Source organism: Vigna radiata, unplaced genomic scaffold (genome assembly GCF_000741045.1).
Source record: "Vigna radiata var. radiata cultivar VC1973A unplaced genomic scaffold, Vradiata_ver6 scaffold_189, whole genome shotgun sequence".
NCBI classification, from domain to species: Eukaryota; Viridiplantae; Streptophyta; class Magnoliopsida; order Fabales; family Fabaceae; genus Vigna; species Vigna radiata.
Genome location: NW_014541997.1, coordinates 732,482 through 744,553, shown reverse-complemented (window position 1 = coordinate 744,553; position 12,072 = coordinate 732,482). Strand labels below are relative to the sequence as shown.

General features: G+C 31.5%; 2 protein-coding genes across 5 annotated transcripts; one reads left to right on the top strand and one right to left on the bottom strand.

The window, feature by feature from the left end:
- The first annotated feature begins 1,228 nt into the window (after positions 1-1,228).
- On the top strand, positions 1,229-3,816 carry LOC106778785 (receptor-like protein kinase FERONIA). The gene has a single exon (XM_014666772.2). It carries the CDS (start codon positions 1,229-1,231, stop codon positions 3,722-3,724), a length of 2,496 nt encoding a protein of 831 aa, XP_014522258.1. The 3' UTR covers positions 3,725-3,816.
- Positions 3,817-7,995: 4,179 nt separating this feature from the next.
- LOC106778789 (universal stress protein PHOS32) lies at positions 7,996-9,811 on the bottom strand. Of its 4 annotated transcripts, none has more exons than XM_014666781.2 (4): positions 9,511-9,811; positions 9,108-9,428; positions 8,919-9,007; positions 7,996-8,574 (listed from the first exon to the last, which is right to left on the bottom strand). In XM_014666781.2, the coding sequence occupies exons 1-4, from the start codon at positions 9,551-9,553 to the stop codon at positions 8,290-8,292; spliced, it is 738 nt and encodes a 245-aa protein (XP_014522267.1). In that variant the 5' UTR covers positions 9,554-9,811; the 3' UTR covers positions 7,996-8,289. The 4 variants fall into 4 exon arrangements, with proteins under 4 accessions (XP_014522267.1, XP_014522266.1, XP_014522265.1 ...); XM_014666780.2 differs by having other exon boundaries at positions 8,919-9,013; positions 9,511-9,810; XM_014666779.2 differs by having other exon boundaries at positions 8,919-9,016; positions 9,511-9,807.
- Positions 9,812-12,072: the final 2,261 nt, after the last annotated feature.

Genomic DNA, 12,072 nt, shown 5'->3' with positions numbered 1-12,072 from the left:
ACATTGTATATTTAATAAATCTAATAAAATTATTTTATTGAATGTAGTAAACAAATATTGTGTTTTAATTTATTATTTAATTTTTGACAATTGACTAAAATTTGGTTATAATGATTTTAAATAAGCCGTTATGGTGATTAATTGTGTGAAAAATCAGTTTAAAAATTAACGAAGAATTAATATTTTAGAAAATAACTAAATATATTTTTATCCCTTATCCATAAGGAAAAATTAGAATTAGTCTTATTTATATATTTTATTTGGTATTCAATTTTAAAAATAATAGCTGTAGTCTCTTATCTAAGAGAGTTACATTCCCGTAAGCATATCACTTAACACTTAACAGTTGTTGTTAGTGCATGTGACAAAAATTAATTTTACGAATTAAATAAAAAATGTCCATATTTTTGCTGCAAAAGTTCCTTTTTCTTCCTTTTCATCTGTTCAGGACAGCAACCAAATTAATTTCTCAGATCATGGCATACTGTGCGAAAATTTAGTCCTTCTAATCCAAGAGATCTTATTTTCAACTTTTCCTCTCTACAACCTGAGAAATCTTAAAACTAGGTTGAGACCTTTCAACCAGAACGAGGGGAGGAATGACCAAAAACCCCATGTTTACATTTGAAAAAGAAAAGGGTAGGATTGGTTCCATTAAAAGTTGAAGATATTATTTAACAAAAGAACAAGACCATCCATAGACTCAACATCAAGCATCCCATTCCAGCCAAAACCCATCTTCAGTCAAAGCCTGAAAAAAATCCACACTAATATCTCAACAAATTAATCCATCCAACGAACACAGAAACCTTGAAATATACAAAAAGTAAAAGAAAATAACTCATTTGTGTTGATAATGAAGAAACAACCTTAATTACCTCCATAACAAGCACAGAGAGAAAGGTTAAGGAAACGAAACATGTAGAATAGTAATGAAGCATTTTGAAAGGGCAGGTGTGTTGTCACACTTCTTTTTGTGAAAAAGATGAAGATAGTGGTTGTCACATTCATTTTTTTTAAAGCTAGATGAAAAAGTTAATTAAAGTTTCGAATAGAAATTAATTTCATTGAGCTGATAAGGAAAAATACAAATTTTACTTACCAAAGTGAAAACAAGCAAACAATAATTTTATTAAAAAATCAAGCTATATAATTAGGAAATTAAGACAAAGTGCTATAGCTTATAGTTTTTTTCCTTTCTCAAATATCTTTGTTGATGAGAAGAATTATGAACGCTATCATATGCTCTGGCTACATTTTTATCTTGTATCTCTCAAACCTACAACTAGTTGCAGTTGCTGATGATGTCAGTTATGTTCCTACAGAGAATATAGTTCTCAGCTGCGGCTCCAACACTTCACAATTTGTTCAATATGATGATGGCAGGAATTGGAAAGGGGATATTGTTTCACCGTATGTTCCCTCTGATGCTGACACCAATTCCCTGACAGTGAGATCCCCTAACACTCTTGAATCCATTCCAGAAGTTCCCTATATGACTGCAAGGATCTTTCACTCTAAATTCACCTACACCTTCAATGTAACTCCAGGTCCCAAATTCATTCGCCTTCACTTCTACCCAGCTTCCTACATCAATCTCAACATCTCCAACGCTTTCTTATCAGTAAGTGCTGCTAACTTCACACTTCTCCATAACTTCAGTGCTTCCCTCAACGCTGATTACTATAACTTGGCCTATTTCATGAAAGAATTCATTGTGCATGTTAGTGGGAGTGTTCTACAACTCACTTTCTCCCCATCATATAATGCCTCTCATGCCTTTGCATTTGTGAATGGTATTGAAGTTGTTTCAATGCCACTTAACCTATACACGACGGGTGGTGATGGTGTTCCTCCTACCTTAGTTGGCCATAAGAAATTTGTGGACATCTATAATGACACTGCCATGGAGAACTTGTACAGATTGAATGTAGGGGGTGAGCAAATCCCACCCAAATATGACACTGGCATGTTTCGGAGTTGGGACTCTGATGATGTTTACATTTTCGGGTCTAATATTGATACTCGACCCTTTAATATGAGCATGCTGGTTTTGTATTCTGATAATGCTCCACCGTATTCAGCCCCTGCAGATGTGTACCGCACATCCCGCTCAATGGCAGCTTTTGACAATGAACTTATAAATTTAAATTACAATATGACATGGTTTTTTCCCGTTGATTCAGGCTTCCTTTATCTGGTCAGGCTTCACTTTTGTGAAATTTTTCCAGGTATAACAAAGGTCAATCAGTTAGTTTTTACCGTATTTTTAAATAATCAAACAGCTGAAGAGGATTTTGATGTAATTTATTGGGGTGGGGAGCCCGGAGTTGCTGTATACAGAGATTACGTGGTGATGGTTCCACACGTTAATGAGGGAAAGCAGGATTTGTGGCTTGATCTGCACCCATACAAGGATTCTAAACCCATGTACTATACTGCTTTCTTGAATGGTGTGGAGATCTTTAAACTCAGCAATTTTGGTGATAAGAGTCTTGCAGGGCTCAACCCTTCCAAAAGCTTCTTGTCTGGGTCAGATGAAAAGGCTTCCCATGTTGCACATTTTAATAAAAGTTCGAATAAACTCAAATTCGTCCTCATTGGATGTGGACTTCTTGCAGTGGTGCTACCACTTCTCCTTTGCTTACTCCTAATCAGGTTAAAGGTGATCAATCTTAGAAGGGTCGTTTCACTGTGCGGTCTCACTGTCCACACACCTAATCGAATTGAAAAAGCAAAACAATGGTCACTTTGCACTCAATTTTCAATGCGAGAGATAAAATTGGCGACAAATGACTTCCATGAGGATTTACTTATAGGCACTGGTGGATTTGGCAGTGTTTACAAGGGAAGCTTCACCGATGGCGCAACTTACGTGGCTGTTAAACGTGCCAATCCAGTGTCAGAGCAAGGTATTTCAGAATTTGAGGCAGAGATCCTTTTGCTCTCACAGCTTAGGCATCATAACCTGGTATCCCTTTTGGGTTATTGCAATGAGGATGGGGAGATGATATTGGTGTATGACTTCATGGCCAATGGAAGTCTGCACGATCATCTTCATCTGAGGCAGAGAGATGGATCCCCTTTGGATTGGATTCAACGTCTTGAGATATGCATGGGAATTGCAAGGGGTTTGCACTACCTTCACACTGGCACAAAAGACAGGATCATTCATCGAGACATCAAGACAACCAACATACTCTTAGATCACAACTGGGTGCCCAAAATTTCAGATTTTGGATTGTCAAAGGCAGGTTTCCCTTCCTTTGTCACTACGAACGTGAAGGGTAGCATTGGTTACTTGGATCCTGAATGCTATGAAAGCCTCAAGTTGACTGAGAAATCTGATATATACTCACTTGGGGTGGTGTTATTGGAGGTTCTGACTGCAAGGCCTGCTGTAAGTGTAAGTGAAGATAATGAGCATATTAACTTGGCTGAATGGACTGTGTGGTGCCTTGAGAATGGCAATGTGGAGGAAATAGTTGACCCCAACTTGAAAGAAAACATAAATAAGGAATGCTTTGAGTTATATTTAGAAGTTGCAATGAAATGTTTGGCTGAAAGAGGGGTGGAAAGGCCATCCATTGGTGAAGTGCTAGAGAGCCTTGTTCTGGCAATGCATCTTCAGATAAATGGAAATCATAATGCTGCTCTGCAGGGTGATTCAGATTTGACACCTGGGGTTGAGTTCTCTGAAATCATGACGCCTATTGGTCGGTGAATGTCATCTTTCCCTAAGCAAATAATGTGTTTTAGGAATCAAAAGCTTTGATTAATTCCTATTTTTGTGAAAATATTAGGGAGGTTAGACGCTACCAGAAATAATTTGTACTGTGCTACCACTGCTACATTCAATATTTAGTATTAAATAATAACATTCCAATAGATTAAGAAACTATCAACCATTATACTAATCGGTTGCAATTATAGAAAACTCAGTAATTATACTCTTTTACTTACGTTATTTTAAACTTTGAATATTAAAATATCTAAAGTGTTGATAAAAATAAATTTATTATGTGATCTCACAAATTGACTGATGAAAATAAATTTTATATATTACATATAAATATATCACTGTAGACTCTAAATTGTTTATTCATAATATTCATTACCTTTGTATTATTTATTCTTCAATGAGATAAAGGCCTTTCAACTTTTTTAATTAAATCGACTATAATATACTTTTCAACAAAAAATCCATGCCTTCCGCGGGCTAACATCTAATTTAAATATTTGAAAATACGGTTTGAATTGAAATCACCAAAGTGGCAGAAAACTAAATACTTCATTATTCTTAACCACAACTAATGGAATGTGAAAAATATTATTGTTTTTATCATAATTGTCCTGATTGCTACGTACACTACCCTAACTAAGGTCATAACATATGATCCATTTTTAATTATTTAATCGAATTTTATTTTAAAAAACATATGTCGGTATAGCATAGTCCAATTAAGAACAATAACTTTACAGCTTATGTAAGGGACTTTGATGTCCTTGCAGAATACGTTCACTTCTGTAATGTCTATTGCAAAATGCCAACATTGAAACTCTCCGCATGGACTAGGAAAAACAACATTAATAAAGAAGGGGCTTCGAGTCAGCTAAACTACTCAATCAGTCAACTTGTATTCATCGATGCATGACACCAAATATTCATGCCATTCCCACTTTCCATTTAATAAAGATGGTTACAGATTAAATTTTTCAAAATTGAGTTTACATTTAATATAAATAAAATAGATTGATATATATTCGAATCTAGATTTGGATTTTTTGTTTTCAATTCAATTTAATTTGGATTAAATTTAGAGAAAACTTATTTTTGTGAATTAGATTAAATATAATGAAATAGGTTTAATATACAATACAATTGGTTTATTGGATATGACTTGGACTTAGATGGACTCGTGTTCACTCAGTTCTTGTTAATTTAGCTCGACTTGATCTTGGTCGTGTCACTTCAACATTGACCAAAGCTTATTTGAAACAATCTAAGTCATTATCTGGGTATATGTTGACTCATCTTCACCAGGACATGAGATGACTTCGCTTGACACTAGTTGCAAATCGACTTAGCTCAACCTACATCCATGCTTATATGACTCAACCTTGGATTCAGGATAAGTTGGATAGGTCCTCAACCCTGACTGACTCGAATTGACCTTCAACTTAGGATCACTTTATACCATTTTTATTTTTCTAATTTGATTCGCTCATGTTTTGCTTATTTTCTATTTGTTAGCTTGATTATCTATTTTGCAACTTTATTTACATGTGTGAATTGAGATGATTGAAACATTTCTTGTTTTAAGTCACTTTCTATAACTTACCATGATAATAATTCACTTATAGATCTTTGGAGTTTGTAAATCTTTTTTCTTGTTTTTAAAATCATTGCAAAATCTTAAAAGAAAAAAAAACTATATTTTTTCGTATTGAAAAATAAGAAAACTTTCGAATCTTCATGGATTGTTGATAAGTATGGGAGTAATGCCCTATCCATGAAGATATTTCTCCATAAAAGTAGTTTGCCATGAAAATATTTGACAAAGTAAAGAAAAAATAAAGTGAAAAAAAAGAAGAGAAAAAAATACAAATAAAAAAATTGTTCAAAGAGTAAGAAAAAATATAGTTATTTTTAAATATTTGTTCATTTGTTCTTTCTTTTAGGATCTGTTCGTTTGAGGGGATGACACTGTTTGAGTGGATTTGTGAAGATGGATATGCGAAGATTTAAGTGTTCACTTGGACTGATTGCACAATGCATGGATTGAATTCTTGTTGCTGTATTCGATTACAGCTACGTTTATTCAGTTTCAGGGGGTGTATTCGAATACACTACCCCTTATTCAGTTACACTTTGTATTATTATATATAATAATAATAATAATAAGTTTATTTTACTACATTATAATTTTTTTAATATTTAAAAATTAATTTTAATAATTATATATAATCTTGGTCTCTTTATAAATATTTTTACATTTAAATATAACATTAAAAAATAACATTTTATATTACTTTAATAACTAGGGACATTTTGGTAATCTTTGATTTCTACTAATTAAACTAATTTTTTAAATATGTTACAACAATCAAATTCTACACTAATTCTCGTAAACTTTATCCTCAAATTCATTCAAATCATCTTCCCCAAATCTTATTAAAAGAAGAGAGACTTACTCTTCTATAAAATCTAAAAGTTATCTACCTTTGCCTTGACTTATTACTCTCTTGTAAAGTCTTCTTAATCCAAGATTTCATGCTATTCAATGATTATGAATATCAAAATCTTGTTAAGTGGTCATAGTGTTTGCTTATATGAATATGTGGATGTAAAACACAAGTCTAAACGTATGAGAGATTACAAAATTAATTAGGCTTCCTTACAAACTAAATTCTGAATTGGAAAATGAAGACGTATTTTCTTGTGAATAATGTTGAGATAGATTTATTTCGATAATTTCTTTTAAGGAAATTATTTGATAAAAAAATTGTTGTTTGGACTAATGTTAAATGGGTTGTTAATATAATTTTTGGAGGGTTACTCCCTCCACCACCACCACCACCAAATGTTCCTTAGATCATTCCATGCCTAATTTATCCTTCCAGTAAAACGGATGTTAACATCCGTTTTACCTTCAACGGATGTTGATATCCGTGAACGGATTTTTCCATCTGTAGAAGATTACATCTTTTAATTTTATTTTGATGTTTTAGTTTATTGTTTTTAGTTTACATCTTTTTATAATATTTTTATATATATATATATATATATATATATATATATATATATATATATATATATATATATATATATATATATATATAAACAAAAAACTTTAAATACTCTGTAAATTAATTTAAAATATAATAAATTAATATACTTAAAACTAAAAAAAAATTAAAAAAACCTTGAACGTATGTGGCCACATCATTAACGGTGTGGCATATCAATTTAACTAATCAAATAAAAAAAAATTTAAATAATCAATTTAATAATAATACATAACTAAAGTAAAAAAAAATTAATTTAATTAAATTAATAATAATTATTTTATTAAATAAAATAATATTAATTTATATATAATTACATAATATATTATAAAAATATTTAAGTACTCTATAAGTTAATTTAAAATATAATATTTTAATAAACTAAAAACTAAAAAAATGGCATATCCGTTTAACATAATTAAAAAATAATATAATTTAATTAAATTAATAATGATTTCATAAAATAAAATAAAATTAATTTATATATAATTATGTAATAAATTTTAAAAAAAATTAAATAATATTTATATATTAATTTAAAATATGATAAATTAATAAACTAAAATATAAAAAAAAAATACATAAACTTTAAACGAAACATATGTGACATATCCGTTAAAGAATTTTTTCTTCAACGGATGTTGATGTCCGTTGAAGAAAAGAAGTGAAGGTATGAGTTTTAAAATATAAAAGATAGTTTTGAAATTTTCAAATAATATGGCAGGAAAGAACAATGTGAGGTGGTGTAAGAAGTAATCTTTTAATCTTCCTGTCAGAACACCATAAATTATTTTGGTGTAATTTGATTTACACCATTCAATTCAACTCAATCTTAAATTTCATGAACAGGTCAATTTGGTTAATAACAACCAAGTCAACCAATGGATTATGAAATTCAATCATTATATAGTTTTAAGAATTGTAAGGCTTAAATCATGCACAAATTTTAGAAAAAATGTTAAGAAAACCACTTTTTAGCATATAATTTTTGATAATTTGTTTTAAAATTTGTTAAAAATAAAAAAAGTGCTTACTAGATTTTACAAGTAAAATTGTAATTTTAATTAGTGATAAACATAGGCAGAAATTGTGCATTAATTTTTAAACTCTTTAGTTAACCATTACCAAAGTTAGGGTTACCTATTGTGAACTAAATTGATGTATATTCTTTCAATTAAAAAAATTAATTTAATGTATTACTCCAGCCATAACTGTTTGTGTCTTTGTGGTGAAACCCTCATTCATCAAATGCTCTGATTCTGCTCTGTAGCAAGGAACCTAAAGTTCACAATGCCACCATGTAGTACCCATTATGGATGATGGCCCACATAAGGACACCATGCCCCTTTTCCACTCTCAATTCCAATCCCTTTTTTTTTCATTCTCTGCACACTTTATTATGTACAAACATTGTGGATTACAGACACCAAAAACATGATTCATGATTTATACTTGTATATATCTTGAAGCTCACAACACCCCATTAATTTGGTTCATTGATTAAGCCAATAGCCAGAAATCTTTGTGACGCTTGGTAGTAATCATGTATCCACCACTCTTCTTGCTTTTTCTTCTCACTGCAATGGCCATGCAATGTGCATTCTGAATGCAGTACTCTACCACCCCACCAGTTACTCTGTGCCCTGCCCACATCATCACAAGACGCCATGTTGTGGACCTCTTCTTCTGCCCCAAAACCAGAAGTGCCACGCCTTGCTTTTTTGCCTCCTCCACTATTTTTTCACCCTTTTCCTTTCCCTCTATCACTGCTATCTCAGTTTGTACCTATCACAATCATCTAGTTAACTTCAACTTTAATCACCATCAAGTTAAGCACTGTGATTGATATCAGTTCACTAAGTGGTCATACATATGCATGCCTCACTTATTACCATTGATGACTTTCCAACATCATGTAATTCAATGAATTGTGAATGTCAAATTTTGATTGAAAATCCAAAGAAGAAATTTAATTACATGGGTCACCTACTTTTGATTAATTCTAGCATTTTCAGACACATTACAAACAAGGTGTTTGATGGGGGTAAGAAAATGTTGAATATTATAGGTAATATTGGTATATACCATAAGCTACAAAGTCTAAAGGGAAGGGAACTAATTGAGCTCACCTCAGGTCTCTTTACTTGACACATGTTCTTGAAGGAGGAAGCAAGTTCATTAGCCCTTGGAGCTATTTCTTTGCTGGATTCTTCATCATCTGTGCCTGCTACATTGTGTTAACCAAATTCAATCGCTTTCTTTCTTTACAAATAAGTCAACGTTGAATGGAAAAACAAAGCTATGATAAATGTTTTCACCTTGTTTATTAGAAGGCTTCATGACATGAAGAAGAACTATAGTGTCCTGGTTCTGAACTGTATGAGTGAGTGCCCACTGCACAGCACCCTTGGCCTCAAGGCTAGAATCAACCACAATCATGATCTTCCTACCAATCACAGACCCTTGTTTGACACCTTCATCAGATTTCTCCTCCCACGCATTGCAAGAATTCTCAGTTTTCTGATCAATTGTGGTGTTTTCATGCTTGTTGGCTTGTGCAGGAGGTGAACGCACCCTTGCATGAGGCCTTATTCTGTTGAGGCAGAAGCCTGGTAACCTTGATCCTCTCTTTCCCATGCCTTGCAGTGTAGATGGAGAAAGACACCAATTATATTATAAGGGAGAATGAACAGAGCAACAGAGAAAGAGCAACAATAATACCTGCTGGGGCTGACAAATTTTGTAAAATGTTGGCCTGGGACATAGCTCATTTTGTGCTTTGCTTTCTCTTTTACTTTTCCGATTATCATTTTCTTAGTTCTTGGTTTCTTTTAGTTCCATTTTCTCCTTTGTGTGGGGGGCCTTGAATTGCTCCACATCAACGTGCTTCTCATCAAGCAGTAGGACCCTTCAAACATGGTTAAAAAATCAATCTCATTATTAGACCACTTTGTTTCTCCTTCTAACAACTCATTGGAGGCTTGTTCTCTAATTGATTGCAATTTGGAAAACCCCATTTGCTTATCATTACAGGATGTTTCTCTTTCCCTTTTGCTTTTCCAACTTTATTTGTTTTCTTTAGTTAAGGTATACCAAGGACTGTTAGGTTCACAATCACAAAGCATGTGAACCAAAATGAATGACCAAGTAAATAAAGTTGTTTGCTGTTTTGCTAGCATCTAACTTGAAAAAGATTAAAAAATAAAAAGATAAGCTTGCAGCTTTAACATGCTATGGTTGTGAAAGAGTATAACTGTGTACCCTTCACTCTTGGTATAGTTTTCTAATGATGCAGCTTTTGGTTATTATATATACACATCCTTTTCTTTTATTATACAAACAAAGTCTCACATCAGAAAAAATAAGAGATGGACATGAATTTATATACACATACGATACTTTGATTGATAAGAAGTTTTTTGGAATGATAACAAAAACAAATCCGCGAAGGCTAGATCCAAAACGAATAATATCTTATCAGTGTAGAGATTTATATGTGTGTTGAACCTTAGAAAAACAGTGATTGTAACAAAAAACAAGGTCTGCTACAATGGCAAAGAGATTAGAGAACTTGGGTTGCAATTATTGCAGAAATTCTTGTAGAAAACGTTGTGAACTATCATGACAAACCTATAACCAGTTCTTTTTGTTCATTGCATTTTATGAGATGGCTTTCTTCCTACGCCTCATGCTCTACTTCATTTTGATGATACTAATAATAGAGTCATGTTCCCCATAAGAAAAGGATAAAACAATTATTAATGTGATAAAGGCTCACCTTCAAATAATGTCAATGACTTCTCTTTCAAAAAAGAGAGCTTCAAAGGTTTTGTGACATCTAAGAAAACTGAAATAAAATAAAATATTCCCTCAACACTATCCAGCTTTTTATCAATATTTTCAGTCTCATGTTTCCTGAATCTCTCATAATGGTAAAAAATTCTGAGAATGAATGAAAAACTATGCAGTTTTCTGACATTCATATTCTATGAACAGTGGCACCTGATGACATATATCAACCCAGTTAGTTCTTACACAAAATCAAACTACAAAAGGTGATTCTTTAATATGACATAGTTATATGATTATATTCTGTGGTCCAACATCTCTAATTATGAGTTGAAAAAACTTGTAAGTTTTGGCATCCTAGGTGAAAATGTTCATTTGGAGACAATTTAGAAGCAAATGAACAAGTGACATGTGATGCACATGAAGTCTCTCCTTTTTTTGTCCATTGCAAATTAATGGCACTAAATTGGACAATTAATGTTGGACATGCTACTTTAAACACCAATATTAAAGAGAAAAAGGAAGAACATGAAAGCTACATTATAACTTCTAAGTTTGACTCTCCAATCCTCAATTGATTTGAAAGCATCTTAACAACAAAACCATTCTTGATTGGAATGGTAAAAGTCATTAGGTTATTTGAGTGACTTCAACTTGTTTTTAATTATCATTTTAGTTATGGTGTCACATTCATGAAATCTTTATCCTATTTTAGATTTTTCTAATGTTTGCTTTTGTTCTAAACAAGAAAAATATAAGTCAATTTGAAAAGTGATTGTTTGCCTAGTTGTCTAATTTAGGAATGCTCACATTATTCCCTTATCAAATTGGGAGAAACAAATTGAAAAAGGAAAGATAAAAAAGCCCACTGTGAAGGTCCAACATCTATTTTCTTTTTCTTTTTTGTAGGTATATATAAGTTTGAGATCTATTTTTATTTTGAATACCTAATAAATTTTTTCTTTAAATTAAATATTTTTTAGGTCCTAAATGAAATATGTGTTTATGAAAAAAAAGACAGATTACGATTTCAAATGGCTGAAATGCACAAAATATATATATATATATATATATATATATATATATATATATATATATGGGTTTGCTAAAGGAAGTTTTTCAGTTGGTACATTTTAACAAAATGTATTAAATTTTAGGTTACAACCTGTTAAAAAAGAAAACCAACTTTAAATCCAAGGTTATTTTAATAATTTTAAAATTTAATGTAAAATAAAAGAAAATAAAAGGTAGTTATTAAAAATCCTGGTTGGTCCACGAGAGAAGTTATTAGCTTTTATTTTATTTTTAATTTTAAAAAACAACTACCTTTTATTTTATTTTTTATTTTAAAAAACAACTACCTTTTAAAAAATATAATGTTTTAGGATTTAGGATTTATAGAACCCATCTGGGTTTACAGAACCCGTCTGGGTTTATAAAACCCGTCTGGGTTAAAAAAAAAACTACCTTTTATTTTATTTTTTATTTTAAAAA

What these genes read in the sequence shown, in the direction of transcription:
- LOC106778789 (XM_014666779.2), bottom strand. Translation starts at nt 9,553, where the DNA reads ATGTCCCAGGCCAACATTTTACAAAATTTGTCAGCCCCAGCAG. An exon ending in GAAGCCTTCTAATAAACAAG is followed by an intron (nt 9,017 to 9,107) that starts GTGAAAACATTT and finishes AACACAATGTAG; the next exon opens with CAGGCACAGATGATGAAGAA. An exon ending in GTCAAGTAAAGAGACCTGAG is followed by an intron (nt 8,575 to 8,918) that starts GTGAGCTCAATT and finishes TGATTGTGATAG; the next exon opens with GTACAAACTGAGATAGCAGT.
- LOC106778785 (XM_014666772.2), top strand. Translation starts at nt 1,229, where the DNA reads ATGAACGCTATCATATGCTCTGGCTACATTTTTATCTTGTATCTCTCA.